This window comes from Eptatretus burgeri, chromosome 9 (assembly GCF_056783735.1).
Source record: "Eptatretus burgeri isolate ZD-2024b chromosome 9, Ebu_testis_v1, whole genome shotgun sequence".
NCBI classification, from domain to species: domain Eukaryota; kingdom Metazoa; phylum Chordata; class Myxini; order Myxiniformes; family Myxinidae; genus Eptatretus; species Eptatretus burgeri.
Genome location: NC_140969.1, coordinates 106,025,958 through 106,053,388, shown reverse-complemented (window position 1 = coordinate 106,053,388; position 27,431 = coordinate 106,025,958). Strand labels below are relative to the sequence as shown.

Below are 27,431 nucleotides of genomic sequence, written 5' to 3'. Positions count from 1 at the left end.
CCTCTCTGGGCTGATGCTCCTGCCTCATACCTTTCTTGATTTCATGTTGTGGAAACCAAGGCTTTTAACAACATTGGTATCTCTCATGATGAAGCTGAGTCTTTGGGTCTCACTCTCTCACCGCAGGCAGGTCGGTGGTGTTTCTGTCTTCTCCAGTCTCCTCTCCAGCCTCTCCCCCCCCCCCCCCGCTCTGTCTGTGATCTGTCCCCCCATATATTTCCGCAGACACTCAAGGTCTGCCAGCAACCCTCTTTTGATGAAACTACAAGAATCAAGAATCACTGCTCACCTTCACTCTTTCATTCCTCTTTGTTCTGCCTTTGCAACAAGCTCCTACACTCTCTTCAATCCCACTCTTCCCTCCAGGTCTTCAAAACAGCTATTCACCACCATTTCTTATCTTCCCCCATCCAAAACCTCGATCTTTTCAACCCCCGTTAATCCACCCCAAACCCACCTCCTTCAAATTCCCTGTTTTCCTTCCTGAAAGTCTCTGTAGTGTCTATCTTGTTTACCCCATGTACCCCGCCCCATCCCACTCCCTTCCACAGATCTCCTAATGTCTCTGTTCCCCACGGTTCTGTGCTTCGCTCTCCTGCCCCTCTTGTCTCTTGCTCCCTTTGTGAAATGTTTCTGTGTGTTAGCTCTTATACGAGCCTCGACATTGTATATTAAAAAAATAAAAGTTCAAAGCATGTTGGGTAAATTTTCTCCTCTGCTGTGCTGGGGATCTTCACACCATTTTACCTTGGAGTTGCTTCATTGGACTTCCTGTTAAATCGAGCTGACATGCTTATGTGTTCCTGCATTCCAGGTTGATAATGGAACATCTTTAGTGTTTTACCTTTTTTATGGTCCAGTTGGTATAATTCTTGGCACGCTGAAAAAAAGGATGTGTTGTCTTTTCTATCGAGAACACTTTCTTCTGTGGATAATGAATGTGGAGTCTTTTTTTATAATTACTTTTTTGTATATATATATATATATATATATATATATATATATATATATATATATATATATATATATATATATATATATATATATATATATATTTGTTTTTGGTCAGCTGTCCACCTTCATTGAACAACATCAATGTGCCTTATAGACTGAGAATTTGGTTGTCAAGGAAGCAGTTGACCCTGAAATGCACAGAGTATGCATCTGGCATTGGAAGCCATCTTGGAAATGTGTTCAGATCTTAAAGTAGAATGAAGAACTCGGCTTTCTCTTCGAGGCGAGTGTCGATTTGTGTCAGCGGACAGGTCTAACAGTAGATGGAATCAACAGAATGCTGATTAAGGTATGCTAACCACCATGGGAAGCTGATGTTTTGGGGATTCCTGAAGACCCTTGGTTGGAGCCCCCAAAAAATCCCGCTCTCCAAACATCCCAAAAATGTGATCCTCAATTTATATCGGAAATATCGCTGTGTAAACCTATGTTGCCAGATGGATTCCCTTTTCAAATAAGTCCCGAGATACTTTCACTTGTGTACAATCGGGTGTTTCACTTTAACTTTTTGGGTTAATCAGACAAATGCTTGAAGGATAGGGTGTGGAGAAGGTTCGGTCATGGTTTGACACTCGTAACACATCGGCCACCATTGATTGTTGTAAGTTGCTGGCACATGCTCATACCTTGATTTCCTGAAGACTGTGATGATCATCCTCAGCAGTCATGACTACCTGCCTTGTTTTTTTAAGAAGAGTAATAATCCCTTATTTCCTGGAAAATCAATGACTGAACGATAGAAATGCAGCTTTTGAGTACCAAAGATATTTTTTGCTTTTTCCAGTCATGTCCCAAGGAAGGACACCAGCCTCTTGATGGTCATCTTTGGTGGTAGTGAGGTTCCCACCATTCATTGGGAACATACTCTGTACAGAGCGTCGGTGCTGCCGAAGCAGTCTCCTGGGCTATTGGGCACAATCCTGGACGGGTCGCCACTCCGACGTTGATTTTGAGGTTTTTGAGGAATCTGACGCAGGTAGTAAGGTTGACATGAATAGAACGAATATTTTGGATGCAAAATTGATCTGCTGTTGAAGACTGATTATTTGCTCATCATATATGGTCATTGACAAGCAGTTTCTTGATCTTTCCATCAGCGATGTCGGACTCGAGTCCATTTTTGGGGGGACATGGACTTGACTCTTCAGTACTCAGACTCGGAATGACAAGGACTCGGACTTGTCCTGATTCTGGCAAAATTTAGTATACAATCAATCTTTTTGTGTACAGTAGAAATAAACCATAGAGTTGGTGTCAAAGCCACCCAATGCTCGCCTGTTTATACATTTATCGTTTTTAAAAACTAGTCCAATAATATTTTTTATAAAGCATTGCAGTGAAGTCTGATCCAAATAATTTTAAGCAATATATTGTTGCGAATTCGCGCCCGCCGGCGTGCGGACGGCCACGTAACTCGAATCGCGGCACATCGCCCACCGGACGGACAATTCTGTCGTGACCCTCTCGGACCAACGCCGGTGCTAGTCACGGGTGGGCATTTCGACCTCACCACGATCGTGCCAATCGGCCACCCGCGTAGGATAGGGTTGTTCGCCAAACTCGACCTACCTAAGTACCCACGCGGATGGCAAATCGGGCGATCGTACCTCGCCGCAGGTCGACTCTGGACACGAGCCGCTTGGGCGGCCCGTTCCGTACTATCGGGATAACCGAGCGGTGTTATCGTCAACCTCGACGGTTCAGATTATTTACCGGGCGTTTTGCACCCACGACGAACCCTTTACCTGAAGCAGGATGGAGATTCAATTCGAGAAAAGACGAACCGAAACGGGAAAACAGTTCACACAATGCACATTTATTTCCTGGCACACAGAAAGCACGTATATACAGCCATAAAGTCAAAATGCACATAAAGCAACCAAAACAATAGAAGCAACAACGACGCAGAGTTAATACCGACTACGTGCACACAGGGCAACACTTATGCAGTTTTACTTCACAGACGGCACCAACACACATTTACCCAAAAGCAAAGGAAAGAAGCCACCCTCATAGACAAGGAGGCAGACAGGCCTGTAGGCCAAATGTGCGCGGGACCGAGAGGAGCGGCCAGGTCCGCGAGACCGAGGGGTTCCTACCCGCGTCCTCGTGACGCGTTGGCGGGCAAGCCGCAAGTGTGGCCGTGCGGCTGTGCCCCGACTCCGTGCTCCTTGGCGGGTTTCGTTGGCACCACGTGTGGGGGGGGGGGGTGGGAACGGGGCCCCCCTTTTGCACGATCTCAGCGCGGGGGAAAGGGAGATTGTTGATGCCCTGGGGGAGGGGAGTGGCTGCCTGGCTTGGGTCCCGCGACGAGACGAGCGATTTCCCCACACCGTAACCTTGTCGCCGACCGCCGTCCTTCTCGCCTCGGACCCGAGCTCCCTTGCCTGCAGTTCCACCGCGCGCACTCGCCTCAACTTCACCAACGCAACGCAATGCGTCCCCAACAGCCACTTCTCGACGACCCTCTTCAGGCAACTCCAGAACTCAACTCTTCCTGCAACTCTTCTCAGTTCCGCACTCTCCTCACCCGACCGACTCGACTCTCAATTCGCCTTGCGCTCGCCTTTTTATAGGCGGGCAGGAGCAGCCAACATGCAAATTTTAGGATCAGAACGCGATTGGAGGCGGGGCCACGCCGCCCCCCCCCCTGGTCAGCCATTGGTCGGGCAAAAATGGGCGTGAACCTCTCCTGATCCTAAAATTTGCATATAAGGACTTCACATACACATGCTTGGAGGCGGGGCCAAGCCACCCCGCGCTCGCTAATTGGACAGAGGAGAAGTGGGCGTGTAGCGTTTTTGATCCAAATTTTCCCCTCGGAAAGGCCACCATTTGCGCTCGCGGCTCAGTGCGTTCGGCACCAATCGCCGAACGGGCCCGTGACAGCCCGACGTTCAGTGTTCACAGGTAGTGCGGGAATGGCCGTAGAAGGAGAGAGGTGAAGGTGGTGGAGGGTTTTCGGTGGTGGTTTGATGGTTATGGTGCCGTTTGGGAATGGCGGTGATGCGATGATGTGGGAGCGTAGATGGTGGCGGTGGCGTGGTTGTTGTGTGATGGCGGTTGAGACGTGGTTGGTTCAAAATAAAGATAGAACAGAAAAAATGGCTAACTCAAAGCGTCGCAGCCCGGATGAATCACATAAATTCCCTCTATACAATGGGTTTGGGCTAACTACACATGTATTTAGAGATATCTCACCTACAGGCCCTTTATGGTGTAATGTGAATTTCCACAGCCGTAACAATATGTATTTGTATATTGTAATCAGTAAAAAATTGTGTGGTAGATAAAAACATTAGAAAGGAAATAACTTGCACCAAAAACTTTAACATTTTCACGCTCACGCTTATGCCGGGGGTATCGCTATAGCTTTCTGTTCTTCAAACAGGCGAGCTAAAAAGTAAAAAGGTAGTTTGGACCATCCTCTCCATATCGTACACTAACCTTTTAACACAATACATCATATTGAATTAGCAAAGGAGATTTGAAAATATTTTCGAAATAACAAGGGTCACCATTTATAGTATCAGGAAGAAAAGTTACACGAATGTTGGGTCAAAGTGGTCGTGCAATCATACACAGCAAGTGGAGAGTTGTTTTGTGAGGGGTTACAAGGTGAACATTTAAACAGAGAAAAACAGTAACAGGTGCATATATATATATATATATATATATATATATATATATATATATATATATATATATATATATATATATATATATATATATATATGAATTTATATTCAGCTGGTTCAATTTATCAATTTTATACACAATATTTTCTTTATTCCATGTGTGATCTCGGATTTGTTTTGCAGGGCCAAGGTGTTATGGTTATGGTTAGGGTTAGGTTCGGGTGAGGAATTTACGTCCATACACGATAAACATTAATTTATAAACGAGAAGGGCACTCGGTAGAGCGCATACCTCTGCCCCGTAATGTCTAATCCACGAGAACATATCGGGCCCAATACATTTTTGAAATGTCATGCTCCATATCGTTTTTGAGCCCGATCTCTCAATGGTGAAGAATCACTTAAAAATTCGAGTAGTCGGATCCGGATCCGGATCTTTACCAAAATCTAATCATCCAGACATAAACAGAGACATTTTGAAGGACATTACCATAAAAAGAAAACCCACAAAGCTTTTCGTTGTGCTTTCATGATCTTGGGCCTATGTTGACCTCAAAAACAATTGACTAGTTGAATTCAGTGACCTGAAATATAAATCCTCTTCAAATTTCAAGTCAATCGCATAAAAATTGAGGATTTTAGAAATACCACCTTAGTTGTTGACCTTTGGCCCATGTTGACCTTTTGACCTCGAAAACAATGGCTTCTTCATTATGACAAACTCTACCATGTGGTGAAGTTTCATGAAGATCGGTTTAAAATTGTGATCTGTAGGTGACTTACAGACAAACAGACAGACAGAGACAGACAGAATAACACAATCGACTGACCAAAATACTTTAAAAATCTTCGATTCTGCAAGAAACAAACAAACAAACAGACACTTGTGAGAACATAACCTCCTTCACCTCAGTGGCGGAGGTAATCAGGGTTATCGTCTAGAATAATGTGGAAAAATCGCATCAGGGATACCTGAATGTTACAATCTGTCCTCCAGGCCAGGGTTTATCTTTGAGCTTTACCCATCTCAACCAGCCTGGGTGATACTTTATTTATTTATATATATATATTTATATATATATATATTTTATTTTTAACCATGTAGTGACCTATTTTGCAAAATGAGATGTATGCGTGCTATACCAACTTTTCCAAATATGTACGATCGGCTATAAATGCAGTAATCATGTTACTGCATTGCTAAATTTGGTATCAAAATGACTGGATTAATGAGGCCTATGTTAATGATCAATACTGCTGCTGAGGTTGACAGGCAAATACAAAATAGGCCAAAAAGCTGTGGATGGATTCAGACAAAACTTGGTGGACAGGTTGGGTGCGTGACAAGGACGAATTTATTAGAGTTTGGTGAAGATCTGAATCCGGGTACGAGAGTTTTTTTTTAATTTCTAAAGTGATTTTTCTCTATTGAGATATGGGACCAAAAACGATATACCGGCATTCCTTACTTAACGACCGAGTTCCGTTCCTACGACTAGGTCGTTAAGCGAATTGGTCGATAAGCGAGGATTTATTTTTATACAGGATTATTATTTTTTTTTTTTAATGAGGATTTTTTTTTTAGCGAGGTTTTTTAAATGTTAATACAGTGGTGTACTGATTACTGTAATAAACAGAATAGAGGAAATCAGCTCTAATATACATTACTTAGGTTTGCATACGGTAAATACAGGTAATCGTTTTTATTTATTCTGAACAAAGAAAAGGTCTAAAGGAAACTCCAACTTGATAACTTTGTTTTAATTTGCATAACTCTTTCATATTACAGAACATAAAAATACAATCAGCAAAAATTATAAAAATGATGTACCAAAAAACATTAAAGTTATAAAAAAAGACATTCAGATTAACATTTTAGTCATTGAATCCTTCAAAGTGTGGTAGTGGTTCGGGGTCATCAGCGTCATCATCGGAGTTATCAGGAGCTGTAGAGGGCCCGGGTAAGGGCGATGACGGCGAGGAATGGAAGGACTTGTAGGGGTAGGGGTAGGGGTCCTGGGTGTAGCTTTCGAGAAGAGTCCCGTTAGTGTGGTCTGCGTTGTAATTTTCTTTTTTTCTTCATAAATTTCACGATAGCATCGTAAAAGTTCATTCATTTGCCGTTCCACTTTCGTGAACTGTTCAACATTCGGGTCCATACCCTCTAGCTCTAATATAGCCACATTCACTTTCGAGAACACACCAGCTAACCTCTTTACACTGAACTTCTTTTGTACTTCTTCCATTCTTTCCTCTTCTTCTTCCTCTTCCAAGTGCTGCTGCACTTCCAACTCTATTAAATATTCGTTAGTTAGCTCTCCCTCGACATATTCCACTAATTCTTCAATATCTTCCACTTCAATATCTAAATGAAGCATGTTAGCAAGTTCCACAATTTTTTTATTTATGACATCGACATGACACGCTCGTGTAGTGAATACCGACCGACTGCAGGAACGAGACTGAGACTGAGGAAAAAAAAAAGGCGTACAATACCGACTGGTCTGAGAACTGGTCGTAAGTCCGGGCGGTCGTTAAACAGGTAGGTCGTTAAGTGAGGAGTGCCTGTATAGCACGATATTTCCAAAATGTATTGGGCCCGAAATGGTGTACTTGATCAGGCATTGCGTGGCGGTGGTATGCGCTCTACCGAGTGCGCTTCTTGTTCATCATGTGCTTGTTAAATCTTCCCTGAAGTCTTATTTGTAATCTTGAGAAAACCTCTAAACTCAGTATTCTACCTGGAGGTGTTTGTACTCAAGTTGGCCTAGGGCTAGGCAGTAGTGCAGTTGTTTGAGAGGGATGCTGTCTTCTGTGAACTTCTCGATCTTTGCACCAATAATTATCATCCGTTGGAATACTAAAAAAAAAAACTTAAGTTGCAAAGGATGAGATGCTTTTGCTTTTGCCATCTGGAACAGACTCCATTGTGCTCGGTGGCTGATCTCGTTCAGGTGTAATCTTTTTTTTTTTTCCCCCCCAATTCAACAATTTGTTGTTTGACGTTTTCTGCCTTGGGATTTGCGTCTGACAGAATTACCTTCTCTCCAACTCCGTGTTGCTGTCCTTGCCATGAATTCGGTTTTCCCAAACACCAGCCATTTTTTTTTGACAATCTTCCTTCGATTGGGAACAACTGTCAGCACTTTGACTTTTTTTTTTACTACTTTTATCCATGTTGTTGAGCTCGTCTTTTAGCTGTGATGTTATTACCTTGAAGTCTTTCTCATCAAGAGGTATACTCTCACTTTCCAGTTTCTTATCTGATTCAAGTAATTATATCTGCTTCTTCAGTGTAGCCTCTTTTTCTCACTTCCATGGCAGAATAAGTTTCTTGGCGAAGTTTCCACTTCTTGAGTATACATTCCCGAATCCGGTCCTTGTTTAGTGACCCGATCAATGTTTAAAGTTCATGATTAAAAAACAAAACAAAAAAAAAACATCACTGTCATCACTTGTGGTACCTGGCCCTGGCTTTGGAGACCTGCAGGTTGACTAAGATGTTCATTTAATTATTTTGATGGCAGCAGCAGGAAATGATTTGGGACCTGTCGTGCACACCTTGTTTCGTGGTTAAGCACCTACTTTAATGATTTGTAGCAAATGCTAAATTTGCATGTTACTTCCACATGGTTTTTATTTTTATTGATTGTTTGATTATTATGATTATTATTATTATTATTATTATTATTTTTATTTTGTTGAGATGACTTCAAAGGCTCTGCACACACTACGTAAGTTCAAGTCACTAAAACTCTTGGACATTATGCTAACATTGAAAGTCGATCTGAAAAGAAATGAACAGATTCAAATTTTGTTGCATCTGTCCTTTATTGGCTTTCTTGACTTTTCCACCCTCCAATAATTGGGCCTGTTGTGCTGCAGCCAATATGAAGTGAGGTCTGGTGGCTTCAGCCTCCAATAGCATTTGCAAATATTCATGGTTACTATTAATTTTAAAAAGCACATAGCAAGGACTCATAACTACAAGCAACACAGGAAGTGTAAAATTTATAAAATAATATCCAAATAACCCATTAACTAGTAAAAGCACTACCGAGCTGGTTTCTTTTGTGTTTCACACCATTAGGTGTTACTAGTTAGTTCTCATGAATATCAAGGTGTGACCGGCATGGTTCTCTGGACAGGTGCCATTTATCCCAGATGCCGGACACTCATAAAGTTTAATCTCTTCATATGAGGCATCTCGGTCAAATTGTGTTAACACCGTAGATTGTGTTAACCCCACCGTTTACCCTGCTTCAGTGTTAACCCGCCTTTTACCCTGCTTCTGTGAATTTCTTCCCTTTAGCATTCAGAGCACTGGGCATAAATCACATTGCGACCACACTCGCTCACCGGCTATCGCGATGCTCTGTTATAATAAAACAGTCAGAATCCCCCTTGTCCGCACTGGTTCTCAAGTGACTGTCGGTCCCCGGCCGAGGCACACACGTGCACCCGAACCTTGCACCATCGCACCTTTGCCCGACGACTGCAGGCACGAGCACGAACCCCCACGCATGCACCCCTTAGGCCTCAGGTAGAGGCGCGCGATGGGAGAACAAAAACGGCCGCATGCACAGAAGAGGGTGTGGGATGTGGTGGGTCTGGGCAGACTGTGTGTGCACCACAGCTGGAGTGCTCCATAGGGTGGCAATGGCTAACATTTGCACCAGAGTCCGTCACGGTCTGGGACTGCCAACCAGGCCGACCCGGCGCAAGACTCCCGACACCAATCGTGCCAGTACCATACAAATAGTACATACATATTGGTTTTGACAGCTATTTTTGTATACTGTTGTGGTTCCACAAAACCGCATGCATCTAAGGCAATGGCACCCAACATGTAGTGATCCCTAGGCAGTTATTTCATGAGGCTTCGTGCAGTTAGCCTTCCCCTCATGTTTAGTGGGTTAACGGGACGAAGTGCATTGTGTGGATTTCGTAGTTAGGTCTCGTATCTATCTCTAATTCAAATTCTGATTCCTACTCTAACCCTTTCCTTTTAGCCATGGTATATAACAAGCATGCAAGCACACACGCCATTCAATAGGCAATTGATAATATGCACACCACAATGCCTCCCGTGGCTCGGATCTACCACACTCCCTCCACGACACACGATACCACCCACGCATTGCGGATTATTTCGTTCAAATTTGCGTGCCAATTCTCAACCAGCACCTCACCTTGCTTCGCACCTCGCTCACCAAACCTCACCACTTTGACCACAAAACGCCTCCAGCACACGGGAAAAATATTCCCACACCTCCTCTACCTCTGCATCGATACAATTTGCCACTATTTTGAGGAACACCGCACGACTCGGATTGTCATCGGCACCGCACGACTCAGATTGTCCTCGGCACCGCGCGATGCTTGACCACGCTACAGACGTTAATAGCTCAACCACATCCCACCGGGGACGTCCCAGGTGAGCATCTGGAATTGATACAACCCTCATCCAGTCGCCAGACCATGGCAAATCCAGGGGCAATGAGGAGAGGTTGCGAGAAGGACGATCCGGGAGTTTGGTTCGGGGCCCAGGTGTGCATTTTGGCTCATGAGGGGCCCCGTAGGTGGCGGGGAAAGTCCGTTGCTATTCGACATTCAGACTGCACTCGGAGCACGTTCAGGGCCGGGGTGCCGGCCCAAGGAGCATGCCCTATGTTGAGTCAGGAGCACCGACCCGTGCCGAAGCGGGTGGGCCACTGAGATAGTTTCCGGTCGCCTGGAAGGGCGTGGCTCGGTCTGCTGTGGCACAATAGAGGAGCAGGATTCGGGCCACAGCGCGTTGCTTTCTGGTCATCAACCCACCCTTCTCCCGGAGCTCATAAAAAGGAGTGGTGCGGAGCCGTTGGCTCTCTTTGCTGCCTGTTCGCTTTGCTCCCTGTCTCGATATTGATGTGAGATTGTCAGAATGCGCTTTTTCTTCTTCTTTGAGAGCCTGATCTGGGGCGACTGCCAAGACTCCCTGCCGTGCTGTTGACATCCGCAACCCCGTGTAGTCCGACAGACCAGTGCGGAGCACACGTTGCCACTAACCCTGGCAAAGTAATTAAGCAGGAGATAACGCACCACATCACAAGGTGGGAACGCTCAGGCGGAGAGTCCCACAGCGGTACACGCTACACATACAGACCTTTACACAGCTAGGTTAGGGATCTTTCTCCTTATGCATCTGCCCTCCTCTCTCTCTATCCACCCCTCTATCCCATCTACTTTGGACGCACAAAGGACATCATTACTGACTAGCAATCCCATTTTCCTCTGGCACGACACCGCACCCCCCACATTGCACTGCACCACACCTCTCACTTTCACACCTTAGACACAACCTGTACTCCTCCCACCTACCTCTTCCTCAGCGTTCTGGGTTGCGTTGGTCTGCCAACCGTGCCAGGTATTGAGAGGTCGTTTATCCTCACCTGCTTTCTTTCTCTCTGGCTATCTAATCTTCCGCGTGCGTGTGTGTGTGTGTGTGTGTGTGTGTGTGTGTGTGTGTGTGTGTGTGTGTGTGTGTGTGTGTGTGTGTGTGTGTGTGTGTGTGAGAGAGAGAGAGAGAGAGAGAGAGAGAGAGAGAGAGAGAGAGAGAGAGAGAGAGAGAGAGAGAGAGAGAGAGAGAGAGAGAGAGCGAGCGAGAGAGAGAGCGCGAGTGAGAGAGAGAGAGAGAGAGAGAGAGAGAGAGAGAGAGAGAGAGAGAGAGAGAGAGAGAGAGAGAGAGAGAGAGAGAGAGAGAGAGAGAGAGAGAGAGAGAGAGAGAGAGAGAGAGAGAGAGAGAGAGAGAGAGAGAGAGATATATAGAGATATATAGAGATATATAGAGATATATAGAGATATATAGAGATATATAGAGATATATAGAGATATATAGAGATATATAGAGATATATAGAGATATATAGAGATATATAGAGATATATAGAGATATATAGAGATATATAGAGATATATAGAGATATATAGAGATATATAGAGATATATAGAGATATATAGAGATATAGAGATAGAGATAGAGATAGAAGAAGATATAACATGATAACTCTGCTCCATGTCTGCTTTTGTAAGATTGCTTGTCTTTTGCTGCACCCCACAAATTCCTTGCTTCCCCTGCTGTACATAAAAATAAACCCCATTCAATGCGCCACATACTTTTCCTCGCTTGATTGTAAATAAATGCTTTGTGTAGAAATGTTCCCAGCTCGTTTTCGTGTTTTTTTTAAATCATTGGTCCAGCATGGCCCGCACCCTCATTTAGCCGGGACGTTATTCCCCAACGATCTGTTTCCGAACCGGAACGTGCTTGGCAGTCCTGCTCAGTTGCATCTGATCTGGTAAGGTGATCTGGTTTGAGCAAGGGCATAATGAGGACATGTCCCGCAGTAATTTGATCACGTGACCTTTCGGTAAACGGTATTAGGCAGAGGACCCTAAGTCACATGGTCGAGTTATTGGCATTCATGGTCGATTAGCGACCTGCCGCATCACAAAGTTATTCTTGTGCGATGGCCTGTGATTCCGGAGCGTCTGGTGGGAACCCGAGGCAGTTCACCCCTCAGGGTCTACACCCCCGACCTCGGCTTCGCAATATTACTTTCCCCAAAATGAAAAGCACGCTTCCATTTCACATAGTATCGTTGCGTTTCAATCATCTAGCCTTAACATTATCGGTTGTTACCCCGCAGGTGCAGAGTGAAAGAAAGCAATTGGTTTTGTTTGTTTGTCTGTCCTTCTGTCTCCAAATATCAATTTATGATTGAGGAACAACTTTATTTCAATTGAATGTTCTATTTTGAACATAAATCAGAAAATGAATTGGAAAAATTTTGGATCTGAATTCATCCTGATCGCACATACGTAGAGGGGAGTGAGATAATATTTTTACTCTGTCTGTCTGTCTGTTTGTTTATCTGTCTGTCTGGCAGTGGAACAAAATTGAAAATTATTCCATACAGGAAACTTACTGGGTTTTTTTAGGACGTCATAAAGGACATAAACAACAGACACGATGAACTAATGTAACATGTTAAATAGAGTGTTGTGAAAGACGTGTTAAATAGAGTGGTCCCATCAACGATGGTAAATAAACTTCTGGAATTTTTTTTTTCTACAACCTTTAAAATCTTTGTTTTATTTCAATTTAATTATATACTTGAATATTGGAAAACACAAATCACCTTTTTGGCACTTTCAACACCCTCCCGTTTAGCAGTAGTTGGACAAAATATTACGGCATTTTACATCATCTCGACCAATCAAATTTGCTGCTTACAGACCCCGCCCATGTCCTCCTTTCTGAAGACAACATGGGATAAGGTGTGATTATGAACTCTGGTTAAAATAATTTTGCATGCAATGACTTATTTTGTGGCCAGAAATGTTTTTTAGAGGTGGTTGAATGCGACATCTGCAGGCTGTTTGCCGATGGCAAGTGAAACCCGAGTGGTCGTGCTAGGGTGGGCTTTGATAGCAATCCACCATGTTCATGGTGCATCGTCATCTCCTCCATCATGCCGTCATTGTTATCCTCGTTTTTAACTCCATTCGAACATCTTTTGAGGGTGGTCGAGGTTTCCTATGATGCAATCTTTAATTTCATGAACTTTTGACATTGTGCCATTTTTCGTGCTTCCTACAATTGGCACCGGTTTAAATATGTACAGTATAAACCTTTTACTGATTAAGCTCATTCCCTGCTTCTCAAACGTTTACAGATTTTGAAGCCAGCCGAAAAGAAACCAAAGTATCAGTACGGTGGTCTCAACTCGGGACGACCAGTCGCGCTTCCACGCAATGCTGCTCAGCAACCCAAGAAGAGATGAAGAAGAACACGTGACGGCTCACGGCATGTTTGGGACGTTGCGCACATGCCTGTTTGTTCGATCCAATTTGACAGTTTTGTTTGCAAGAACCTTATTTCCTTTTTTGTGAGCACATGTAGATGTTTGGATTGTTCTTTTTTTTCTTTTTCTCTTTTATATTATATAATTTAAGTTAAAGATTGTGCATTGACCTGAAAGATCTGACTTCAGAGCATCCTTCAGATTGCACTTTCCTGGAGGTTCAGCATTTTTTTTTAACGTTCAAGTGAGCTGTTGTGGTATTCTTGAAGAAGCTGTTTGTCATGGACGAGAAGATTCCTTCATTGTTGTTTTTTTTGTTTGTTTTTTTAGTGGGTGGGGCAGTTCTCGGTGGAGAAACTAATTTGCATATTGATGAAACTTCCTCCTATTCCAGTTGTTTATCACCTCGCTCTTTTGCCTCATTCTGTTTTTGTTTTTTTTATTTTTTTTGTTGCAGATTATCTCGTGCCAAAGATTTGTGATCAATAATCGATTCTGTGCGGGTTTGAAAGAACAAGTCCGATTCAAGAGATTAATTTAAAGGGTGTTCTGTAAGGTTGAAGAAGAAACCCTGAATGCATTTTCTTTTGATTATTGGGGAATGGCGAGTTAAACTGTGGCATGAAGGTTTTACGCAAGCTCGATCTGATTTCCTTGTACTATATGTTGATATTGTTGGCGTGTTGTGTAGAGCTTTTATTTTTCTTTTTACCATTGCTTGATGAGAACAAAAGGCCAATCATTGCAAAATGAACATCTTTCACAAAGAAAACTTCTGACACAGCTCAGACTTTAATGGCATCACTTTGGGAAATCAGGGATGTCTGTTTCAGAGATCGCTGCAATTGATGGTTTATTATCAATAAGTTGGTAACTTAAAATAAATGTATAAAAAGCAGTCACTGTCACTTTTTGAAATCTGCCATAAATTTAGACAAGGAGGACGTGGAGGTGAATGGACAACTTGGTACGGATAAATTACTGGCCGAATCACTTGATCCAATCCATTTCATGGATTGCATCCCAAGCTTCCGCAGGCACGCTTCCGCAGCTGGGATTTCCAAACTACGAATACTTGAATACAGGAGTTACAAAGGAAACTTGAAAACAGGAGGGGGATATTTGTCCTATCATGCTTGTCCTATCTACTTCACAGCACTCCAATTTCCTGCACCTCATGTTAGATATACTAAGTTACCCCAAGCAGGGTACTAACTACAATTTTTGTCTTTGATTTTTTTTTTTTTTTTTTTTTTTACTCACATAACCCAAATGCATATATGGGATCGTCAGCTCTGTCCACATCTGGAAATCTGTTCCGAGATGTAGCTCCTCCTGCTTGTACTATCAATACAGCAGCTTTTGGTTGTTTGACCCCGTTAACTATTGAACCTAGATCTGACAACTAGGATGGACGTGTACTGTGGCCAACAACATCCATTGCCGCAGTGAAAGTGTCGGTTGTTTGACTTGAGTTAGAGATATTTTTCCATGATGAATGTCAGACCAACTTGGTATGCACTCATTTATCATGAACAAAACACCCCCGACCTTTGTTCCAACCTCTTGGTTCTGATTATTTCAATATTTCAGTTTTGTTTCAGATTATTGTTTGTTTTTACTTGTTTTTGTTTTTCTCTAGAAGATTGAGGTTCATCAAAGAGCAAGGTGCCTGAGGATATGAACGGATAGTAGAGCATTAGGGCACTCCTATTGGGTATGCTCTTTATTATTATTATAATAAGTATTTGTGGGAAATTACATACCCAGACTGGGAATCGAACCCAGGTCCTCTGGTGAACCTTACCAGTGCTCTGCCATCTGAGCGACCCACAGACTGAGCAACACAATTCTTCCACATCTAGAGATGCCACTCTCTTTTTCCCCCCGCTGCTTCTGGGACACTCACTGCCAACCATAGGAGCACATATACATATGTTTGTTTGCCTGTTCATTTGTAATTGTATTATTATTTTTTTTTTTATATATTATTATGCTGCATACTTACCTGCCATTTAGGTTTGAAGCAGATTTGGAAGATTGAATACCTTACTTGCTTTGTGAGATGGTCGTTCATCAGGTATGAGGTATGATCATCCCTCCGTCGTTCTATCTCTTGACGGATAATAGAGTGAAATCGACAGCATGGATACCCATATCTGAATCGTTGAACCATTCCATTTTTATTATTATTAATTCTTCTGCTCTGCAATGATTGCATGTAAACATTGTGCCCTCATTTGCATAAAGAGTCTCTCTCTGTATATGTGCTGGGATTCGTATTTGTGAGGGTTTCATCTCGATGTTGGCTGGTATTTCATTTCTGTGCCATTTGCCATGTGACTTAAACGACTGCTTTCCAACAGATGCTGCTTCGTTCAAGTCTTTTACACTCTTCATTGAGCGTTCTCCATTGGCAGTGCTTCTGTTAAAGCTCCTCCTGCGACGTTGATCAGACTTTGTGAGCTGTTTGTTTCGTTTTGTTTTTTATTTTTATTTTTTAAAATTATTTTTCAGCAAATAAAAGGATATCTTGTATTTCTAGACTTTTATTTTTTTTCTCATTAAAGGCTTGATGTTTTATTTTTCGTGTATTGTATTTCTATTTTAGTAACTGTCACATACTTTGTAGTATTTGTTTGCCTCAACATTGGACCTTCTCGAAGCTCGCAGTTTGTACTCTATCATTTTGGGAGCGACCTATCAGAAAATAACACAAAATGTACGCTGATCAAAAACATTGCAACTCTGACTTTTTTGCTTCATTGTGATTTTATTGGCAAAACAAGCAGTTAGTAAATAAGGTGTAGGGGGATGTAGGAAGTGAAACGGTGTTCTGTGACATGAGAGTAGGACTCGGCTTTCATCCCACTCCTGGTTTTCTTTTGTTTGTCGTCATCTGTGCTGACGAGGAGGGCCGAGGCTTGCGGTTGGAATTATTTGTGGATGACCTTGTGATTGCAGCTCAGTTTGGAGGTGAGGTGACAATTGAGTGTGCCGAGAGGGTTTGGGATAATGTTATGATTGGTAGTGGAAGGGAAGAGTTGAACGAAGATGTAGGATGTAAAGGCAAAGGAGGAGGAAAAGGTGGAACGAACTGACGAGTGGAAATATGGATGGCAGGTTCTTCATTGAGAGAACAAAAAAAATGTAGATATTGGGAGTCAGCTGTGAGTTAAAAGTAAAAGTGATGTGTTGCTAAAACTGGTCGAGGAGGTTTGGACAGTTCATGATGGAGGATGGGAATCCAATGCAAAGGAAGTGGGGTGTAGAGGTAGGCAACAAGATTAGATCTTGTGATGTGGTAAAGGACAGGACGATGCAAAGACCACTTAGGAGGACAGAAATCCAAGTGTCGTCACACCCCCGGCCCCCTCCGCCATGGAGATTGGGATAAATGGCAAATGAGAGATTCTCGGGGATGGATTTTAACCAATGCAAACACAACTAAGGTGTAGAGGCAGTATTTTCAGTGAGACTTTTGTTTCTCAACTTGCAGAGTGTCACTCTCGGTCTTAGGTATGTCTATATAATAGGTATGTATCCTATTATCACTCTCGGTCTTAGGTATGTATCCAATACTTGTGTCAGTTTAGTATCTCCTCACAAACCACTAATTGCACAAACTTGGGACCCAACCTTGCCAACCTCAGACACCATCACCCATCCATACACAAGCCACCTGCAAGTTCTTCCAATATCCATGCACCCCTCTATTTCCAATACTTCCAGGTACCTATATAATTCCAATTTAAATAATTATTTCTCTCAAATCACTTATTACGTATCGATGCGATACTTTACAGATGTGATCCACCACCCTTAGTTTCATAACAATGACGTCATCGGTCACGTTGGAAAGGGGTTTGGAAGTATAATCTGTGGAAAATAATTCCAGAATGTGTTGGTTCCCCAATAAATATGGTATTAGTCACAAACAGCACGTGGTCCTGGAACCCACGACTTGTTTGTATTCTACATAAAGTGCATAATGATTATTAAATGTGAGGCCGACATTGATTTGAAATTTTTTTAAACAAAACCTGAGATGGGTAAGATGTTATCTTGAGATGATTCCACAAGTGTACACACGACCATTGTCGGGGCTCTTGTGATGACACACGACCATTGTGGGCACATGACCATTGTAGAGGCTCTCTTGGTGGCACACGACCATTGTAGAGGTTCTCGTAATGGTACACGACCATTGTAGAGGCTCTCGTGATGGTACACGACCATTGTAGAGGCTCTCATGATGGTACACGACCATTATAGAGGCTCTCGTGATCGTACACGACCATTGTAGAGGGTCTTATTATGGCACACGACCATTAGAGAGGCTCTCGTGATCATACACGAGCATTGTAGAGGGTCTCATGATGGCACACAATCATTGTAGAGGTTCTCATGATTGTACACGACCATTGTAGAGGCTCTCGTGATGGTACATGACCACTGTAATGGCTCTCATGATGGTACATAACCATTGTAGGGGCTCTCTTGATGGCACACGACCATTGTAGAGGCTCCCATGATGGCACACAGTCATTGTAGAGGCTCTCGTGATGACACACGACCATTGTAGAGGCTCTCTTGATGGCACACGACCATTGTAGAGGCTCTCATGATGGTACACGACCATTATAGAGGCTCTCGTGATGGTACATGACCACTGTAATGGCTCTCATGATGGTACATAACCATTGTAGGGGCTCTCTTGATGACACACAACCATTGTAGAGGTTCTCTTGATGGCACACGACCATTGTAGAGGCTCTCTTGATGGCACACGACCATTGTAGAGGCTCTCTTGATGGCACACGACCATTGTAGAGGCTCTCTTGATGGCACACGACCATTGTAGAGGCTCTCTTGATGGCACATGACCATTGTAGAGGCTCTCATGATGGTACACGACCATTATAGAGGGTCTCATGACCGTACACGACCATTGTAGAGGGTCTCATGATGGTACACAACCATTATAGAGGCTCTTGTGACCATACACGACAATTGTAGAGGGTCTCATGATGGTACACGACCATTATAGAGGCTCTCGTGATCGTACACGACCATTGTAGAAGGTCTCATGATGGTACACAACCATTGTAGAGGCTCTCTTGATGGCACACGACCATTGTAGAGGCTCTCTTGATGGCACACGACCATTGTAGAGGCTCTCTTGATGGCACACGACCATTGTAGAGGCTCTCTTGATGGCACATGACCATTGTAGAGGCTCTCATGATGACACACAACCATTGTAGAGGCTCTCTTGATGGCACACGACCATTGTAGAGGCTCTCTTGATGGCACACGACCATTGTAGAGGCTCTCTTGATGGCACACGACCATTGTAGAGGCTCTCTTGATGGCACATGACCATTGTAGAGGCTCTCATGATGGTACACGACCATTATAGAGGGTCTCATGACCGTACATGACCATTGTAGAGGGTCTCATGATGGTACACAATCATTATAGAGGCTCTTGTGACCGTACACGACCATTGTAGAGGGTCTCATGATGGTACACAATCATTATAGAGGCTCTTGTGACCGTACACGACCATTATAGAGGGTCTCATGATCATACACGACCATTGTAGAGGGTCTCATGATGGTACACGACCATTATAGAGGCTCTCGTGACCGTACACGACCATTGTAGAGGGTCTCATGACCGTACACGACCATTGTAGAGGGTGTCATGACCGTACACGACCATTGTAGAGGGTCTCATGACCGTACACGACCATTGTAGAGGGTGTCATGACCGTACACGACCATTGTAGAGGGTCTCATGATGGTACACGACCATTATAGAGGCTCTGGTGATCGTACACGACCATTGTAGAGGGTCTCATGATGGTACACGACCATTGTAGAGGCTCTCATGATGGCACACAATCATTGTAGAGCTTCTCATGATTGTACACGACCATTGATTGTAGAGGCTCTCGTGATGGTACATGACCACTGACTGTAATGGCTCTCATAATAGTACATAACCATTGTAGAGGCTCTCTTGATGGCATACGACCATTGTAGAGGCTCCCATGATGGCACACAGTCATTGTAGAGGCTCTCTTGATGGCACATGACCATTGTAGAGGCTCTTGTGATGGTACACGACCATTGCAGAGGCTCATGTGATGTAGCAATCCCACACCAGTCGCCACTCACCGGAAAAGGCCACCTGGCCCATCTCGCCTCTGCTCACTGCTCAGTCCCCTTTGAGCACTCTTGGAACCCAAGCTGTGCTCTCTAACCTGTACACCACGTGGTGTTGGGGGAGGGGGAGGCAGGTAGAAAGAAGACATTTTATAAGTTGTAATAATTTTTATTTAAACAAGTCTGAACACGACGATGGTTCACGAGCAGTATTTGACGATGTAGATTGTTTCAGAAGTCAAGGATGAGACAATGTGATAATGTTTGACCAACTTATAAAAATGATCAACATGATGTGGTACGAGTGACAGGTTATTAGCTGCAAAATGTCGAAAACCCGGTTTCGTTCAACAACTTAAAAAATTTGACCTTTGCATAATCTTTAAAGGTCACAAAACAATGTTGTGCACATTAAAATAAGGAAACAGGATACGTGCTATAGCTTAATGGAGTTAGTTCGTCGAAGAAGGTTGAAAACCCGGTTCGATTCCCACAACTTTGAAAATTTGACCTTTGTGAACTTTAAAGGTCAAAGGTCAAGGATTATGACCTTTGGTGCAAAACTTCCTCTGGAACATTCCAGGAACAATATAATGTCATATAGGCTATATGGCATTTCGCACTCCTCGGATTATCCATAGTTTGATGAAATCAGCGTAAAAACAAACTTGAAGGGGGTGCCACGGGCAAGGTGTTCGAGATAGAGAAAAATGGTTTCAAGACTTTAGGTGGGGAATGACCTCAAGATTATGCATAAAAAAATTGTCATCCTAGCTCTCAAAGTTTGGGCGGTCGTCAGATGTTTTTGTCAAAATTCGAAATTTTCTAAGTTCATGACCTTGTGACCTTGACCTTGGGACAAAAATGAAAAATTGAGCTCCGTGGGGCTATGCAGGTGCCATTGGGCTAACCAAATACCGAAAACCCCTGCCAGATTCGACAACCCCCTCGGAGAAGATGGATTTTTATGTCAAAATCGCAATTGTCTAAGTTTGTGACCTTGGGACAAAAATGAAAACTCGAGCTCCGTGGGGCTATGCAGGTGCCATTGGGCTAACCAAATACCGAAATCCCTGCCAGATTCGACAAACCCCCGAGGAGAAGATGCAAATTGAAATCGGCGACCCCCTAAAAATACAATTCGCAATTTTCTAAGTTCGTGACCTTGTGGCCTTGACCTTGGGACGAAAATGAAAAATCGAGCTCTGTGGGGCTATGCAGGTGCCATTGGGCTGACCAAATACCGAAACCCCTGTCAGATTCGACAAAACCCCTAGGAGAAGATGCAAATTGAAATTGGCTACCCCCTAAAAACGCATGTTTTTTGGGCGTGGCTCCGCTCATAATGGGCGCACCACGCCCATCCTCAGGAAAACACAACTAGATCATGATATAAACCTCCCACCAAAATTTCATCATGATCGGATGAAAACCCACGGAGCTATGCTCGGGACAGACAGACAGACAGAGACACAACAATAACGAGTATAGTGGTCACATATTTTTCGTGAAAATATTTTTTCGTGAACCAATTTTCTGTGGTGGTAGTGGGAGGGAGAAGGGGGGACAACAAGTAGTGAGTAAGATGTTTTATAATAATCGAAGAAATAAATGTCCATTTTAAATCCAGGTGGTGGTGGTCGTGGTGAGCAGTTGGGAAGGGGGCAGTCAATTTGGGGGGGGGGTGCAGTCAGTTTTGGAAGGGGGGGTCATGGGAAGGTGGTGGTCAATTTGGAGAGGAGGATAGTCAGTTTGGGGAGGGGGCGGTCAGCTTGGAGAGGGGGTGGTCAATTTGAAGAGGATGGTTAATTTGGAGAGGAGGATGGTTAATTTGCAGAGGAGGATGGTCAGTTTGGGGAGGGGTGGTCAGTTTGGAGAGGAGGGTGGTCAGTTTAGAGAGGAGGATGGTTAGTTTAGGGAGGGGCGGTCAGTTTTGGGAGGAGGATGGTCAGTTTGGAGAGGGGGCAGTCAGTTTGGAGAGGAGGATGGTTAGATTTGGGATGGGTGGTCAGTTTAGGGAGGAGGATGGTCAGTTTTGGGAGGGGGCGGTCAGTTCGAAGAGGATGGTTAGATTTGGGATGGGCGATCAGTTTAGGGAGGAGGATGGTCAGTTTTGGGAGTGAAATGGGTAAACAAAATATATAAACGATAAATTGTGTGGTCATTAATTAAAACTCCTCTCTCCCTGTGATGAAAGAACATCTGCCGTGTCAGGACGTATAGGGTGGCCACAATGTCTTGTCACCCCTTGTAAAAATGGTGACATTACCTTTGATCATGTTAGCTGACAACATTGAGGGGTTCTACAAGTTTTACCAGATACATCTGCAGTAGCTAGCTATTGTGTGCAGCCTGTGGCTGCTGGTTGCATCATCTTCTGGAGGCGCTTTAAGCCACCATTAAGCGAACACCAAGCTCGTACATTTGCAGCACTCTTTTATTTTATTACCCATTTTACAGCACATGACACAAGCCTTAAAGGGTCTCGTGGATCCATTTGTGCTCGGTTTGTGAAATGTTTGTGATGTTTGTGCTCAGTTTGTGATCTATCTGTGCTCCGTTTGTAATCAGCTTGTGATCCGCTTGTGACCTGTTTGTGATCCTTGTGCTCAGTTTGTGATCCGTTTGTGATCTTTTTGTGCTGGGTTGGTGATCCGTTTGTGTTGGGTTTGTGATCCATCACTGTCATTAATACAAATAATCATTTTTTCACCACCTGTTCTGTGGGACATTTTCCGGACCATTCGTGGGGCGATTCGGTTTTAAAAGGAAGTCTCACTGCTTGTTTAAGGTCATCAGTGGTTGCGTAGTGCAACTGTATAACAATCTTTTTGATGAAACCCCAAAGGGAATGATGACATGTCGATAGGTCTGTGCTTCCAGGTTTACGGTAAGCTGGCAATCCAGACACTGACAACAATCCGTCTGTTGTTGGATGTTGTAATTGCTTGTTACATTCAATCTGAAAAAAATGGAAAAAGGAAAAGAATGAACACTGCACACAAAGGCAATGCCACCATTTCTACAAGGGATGACAAGACATTGTGGCCACCCTGTACATACAGAGGTGCTTTGATACAGAGGTGTTCTGAAAAGCTAAAGACGACTGACTACTGTAAGTACCCAACGCACGCATAGCAAAAAGCAGCGTTAAGAAATTGGTTCATGTCTGTCCGTCCGTCCATCAGTCTGTCTGTCTGTCCTGTCCATAATTGTCAGTTTATGATCGAGGAACAACTTAGTGTAAATTGAATGTTTTATTTTCAACACAAATCTGAAAACGACCCTGTAGTTTAGCACTACTTTAGCTCTGAATTTGGCCCGATCGCACATGCATAGAAAGCAGTGAGATAATGTTTTAAGCTCGCCTGTTCGAAGAGCAGAGAGCAATAGCGATACCCCCGGCGTGAGTGTGAAAATGTTAAAGTTTTTGGTGCAAGTTATTTCCTTTCTAATGTTTTTATCTACCACACTTTTTTACTGATTACAATATACAAATACATATATCGCTTTAAAATTATTTGGATCAGACTTCACTGCAATGCTTTATAAAAAATATTATTAGATTTGTCTTTTAAAAACGATAAATGTATAAACAGGTGAGCATTGGGTGGCTTTGACACCAACTCTCTGGTTACTCTGTCTGCTTGTCTGACAGTCAAACAAAAATAAAAATCATTCCATACAGGATACTGATTTTAAGGGCATTATAAAGGACACAAACAACAGACACGAATAACTAATGTAACGTGTTAGATCGTATCAATGTAAATTTCTCCAAAATTAGCATAATGGGTTTGAGGGTAATAAAAATAATAATAATAAAATGTTGCCAATTAAACTTGATTGATAAGTAAATGTATGGTTGTTAACCTTTAATGGCAAATGTACTCAAATACGACATGAATATTACAATTCATTGTGCTTGAACACGTATCTATTTTAATAATATACAGTAGACGAGGTGTAAGTCGGCAGCGTGTAACTCGTCACTTCGCCTTAGTCGGCAGCGTCAAAGAGTCCCGAATTTATCTCATGTTAAATCCCTTTGAATAAAGGGTCATCCCTCTGTAAGTCGTCATCTCTAAGTCGTCAGATGTTGTCCATTCCCACGTAATGGAAACTCAAGTAAATTACCACTCCTAACTCGTCACACGGAACTGCTGCCTCATGAGAAGCCCGATTTCATGGAATCGTGATGCTCGCTCATTGGTGTACACCGCCAGTGATAGGCTATTTATAACTGCGTACACACGTTGATCGCACTGCAGGCAGGACAATGGCGACTAAGCGTAAGCTTACAACTAAAACCTACCAAGAAAAATACGACATTATCCAGTTTTGCGAGGCAAATCCACTGATGAAGAAAACAGACATAGCTGAGAAGTTGGACATCAAACGGCAGACATTGAACGATATCTTGAAGAATAAGGGCAAGATATTTGGACAAGTGGAGAAGATCGTGAGGCCGGTGGGAAGTGTGAAATGCGTGAAATGTGTGTCCTTTGAAGATGTCGATGACGCGCTCATCATCTGGTTTCGGCAAATGTCGGCTCAGCCAAATATTCGGCCCATACTGTCTTTCGGTGGAGGATTGCCCAGCCAACATCATGGATTACAATGACCGGTTTGAATCCTTTCTCATGCACCAGATGCCCAAGAGTTTGAGGCAATCAAACAAATGGATTACTTCGCGAAGAAGTAAAGGATCGATCGAGCTTAGTGTTGAAGTCCGATCATGGTTTTATATTGGCTTGTTTTGTACATTACCGCACTCACTTACACATAGGCATTGAGTGGTAATCATCACCATGATGACTGTGTGTCATGTAATTTGTCACTATACCATCACCGATGGTATACGAGTTGTCTTACAGAGTTGTTCATTATCTTTACTTTTGATAAACTGATTCATGAATTCCATCTTTGCTTGATCACTTTCCAACTCACCAATGAACCCCCACCTATGCCCCGAGGATTGTGTTTTCCTTTTGGTACAATAGCCGGCTCTCACACATATGTGTCCAGGCCACGCGCAACTTCATCCTTCACCCCACAGTCATCATGAATGTTCGCATATGCGTAAGTCGTCACATTTCTAAGTCATCACTTTTTTCTCAGTCCCGATGGTGACGACTTGCGCCTAGTCTACTGTATTTGCATTTTAAATGACGTTATATCTTTTTTTCTGTATTGAAAGATGATCAATCTGCCTAGTAAAAGTGCCCAAAACAGATTGACCTTTCAAGTAATCTTTAATGATTATTTCAGTATAATATAATTTCCTATTGTTTGAATTTATTCTGCTTATTAAGGGAAATTTCATATAAAAATAATTATATATGGCATCTGAAAGTCTGGTTGGAGATATTATTTTTGCTCATGGAATGTTGGTTTGAGGAGATATCCAGATGTTTTTACATTTTTGTCAGCTTCAGATTATATATCATTCTCTCGCCTTTTCAGTGCAGGTTGACCTGACCTGACCTCCAAACTGTGAAACCATGTGTAATCCATCCATCCAAGTACCCAAAGGGCTGCAGTCTTGATGTCATTCTGTGCAGAGAGTGAACTCACCCTGAATATTATATTCCTTTGCCCTTCAAAATTAAGCTGACTGCTGCACAAAAGCTGTAAGTGATCTCTTCCATGAACGCTCAACCTGTTGACTGTGGTGCCAGTATGTGGGGAAGAAAGACAGACTTTGTTTTGCTGAAAACTACATAAGAATTCAACGTTTCTATGTACTTCAAAGTCTGGGAAAGAGTGTGTTGCTTATTGAACCGCCTCTGAAATTCTCCGTATCGATATCTTCGTGTTTGTTTGTATTTAATAAATGAGTCAAATGTACAGAAGGAATTGAGAATTTCTTCAACAATAGGGTGGTGTAAAAGGGATTGCATCAATGGCGGTAAATTCTGGAATTAAATTATTTAATATGACTTTTACAGTCTTTATCGATCTATAATTCCAGCAATGTGTGTGCGTGCGTGCGTGCGTGCGTGTCTGTGACCTCTGTTTCTCAACAACCACTGGTCCGATCTAATTGAAACTTGCCAGGTATATTGCTGGGGCCCTGTGGATGTGCCTTTTCAAGGTTTGATATTAATCGGACAAGTGCTTCCCAAGTTATGGCCATTTATTTACCAAGCAATGAAAGGACACGTTGCTATGCAGGCGTGGCTGCGTAGGCCGGTGTGCGGCCGGCCGACGATGACGTCACGTGCCGTGCTGGTTGTGATGGGGATCGGTGCCTTCATTACCGTGGCGTAGGAGTGGCAATGGTCAATGGCAGCGAATGTCATGGCAAGCAAAGACAGGGAGGTAAACTTGATTTTAATTAACTCTGTGTGTGAGTTGTTTCTTCAATGCAAGCGATAATTCGTGGAATGCATGTGAACATTCCGTACGGGCACGCACCACTTCCGGAAAGTGATGATAATGTATTCTAATAATTTCTCGATTTATTATGCGCATTTATAGATAAACACAATGTCCCAATCCAGTCGTCGTTTACGAGAGCGAAGGAACGGCCTGTGTAGTTGTTTGAAAGTTTTTTTTGGGGGGGGTGGGGGGGGTTGCACGTACGGGCACACGAATGCGAAGGAACGGCCTGTGTGTTTGTTTCTGGTCGCGGTTTGAAAGTTTTTTTTTTTTAATTATCATTCTTTTTTGGGGGGTTTGCACGTACGGCCACGCACGTACGGGCACGTACGAGTTTAATTTAAATCGAATTATATACTTGAACACTGTAGAACACAAGTGAACTGCTTGTCACTTACAAAAGCCTTCCGTTCAGAGACAGACAAACGGACCCGAACGCAATACTCTCTCCTTCAGCGAGGGTAATTAATGAATCTGCTCTCAGGAATCAATATCACCGTTCGTGCTTCGATTCCAAGGAATGGAACCGCTTCACTTGCTCAGGACATCAACACATTCTTGAGCGGGGTGATCCGATCGGAATTATACTATTGTACGGCCTCTATGGTGCACGATGACCCAAGATATCTCCAGTGAAGATCACAGAGCGAACACCCCCGGGATGAATGGGGGAAGCACAGTCGGTCCGGGAGGGTTCTCCCTCAGACCCTGGATACATGGTCAGTTGTTAAATTATCGGAGTGACAAAGAAATAACAGTTATAATGGGAAAGTGTAAGAGGAGTTGGAAACCTTCCGCTTCTGCCAAAGGTAAAGGTAAGCAGTACATGGAAGCAAGAAGAGCGAGAGGACAAGGAGGTGCAAGTTCACAGCACGGCCTAGTGATAGTCCTGGGGAATGAGTCTGACCCGCGTGATGACGACTCTCTCACGTGTGAAATGTTCCAAAGTTTTCACATCTTAAAATTTGAGGCTCATGAATTGTGAACGGAGCGATGGATGGATGTGTACTCGTTGCCTCAACATGTCTGATGAGACTTACAAGGTCATGCGTGAAAGATCAGATAACCACTGGTTCTGAAAGGAGTGTGAACACCTGGCTCTGTGCTGCGAAAACAAACAGGGAGATTGAGGAAAGATGTGCAAAATATCTTGAAGTGATGATGGAAAGGATGTCTTTTTGGGAGTCTGCATTGAGCAACAAGGCAGACAAAGCAGATTTTGATACAGTCAGGGTGGATGTCTTGGAAACAAATTCTAAGATAGATTGGATTGTGAGCGACATGGATATATTTAGTAACAAACTTACTCTTATGTACCATGAGCCAACAGAGAAGGATAAGTGAAAGAACAACCTCGTCATCAGTGGGATTCCTGAAA

General features: G+C 43.3%; 1 protein-coding gene across 4 annotated transcripts in view; it reads left to right on the top strand.

The window, feature by feature from the left end:
* The window catches only part of LOC147020853 (serine/threonine-protein phosphatase PP1-beta catalytic subunit-like), a 96,804-nt gene extending 80,725 nt beyond the window's left edge, over positions 1-16,079 (top strand). For 3 of the 4 annotated variants that reach the window (XM_085896553.1, XM_085896555.1, XM_085896554.1), the window contains one exon: positions 13,368-16,079. In XM_085896553.1, coding sequence (XP_085752679.1) covers positions 13,368-13,475 — 108 coding nt within the window. In that variant the 3' untranslated portion in view covers positions 13,476-16,079. The remainder of the gene's footprint in view (positions 1-13,367) is intronic. The other variant, XR_015061982.1, reaches the window with a different exon arrangement.
* Positions 16,080-27,431: the final 11,352 nt, after the last annotated feature.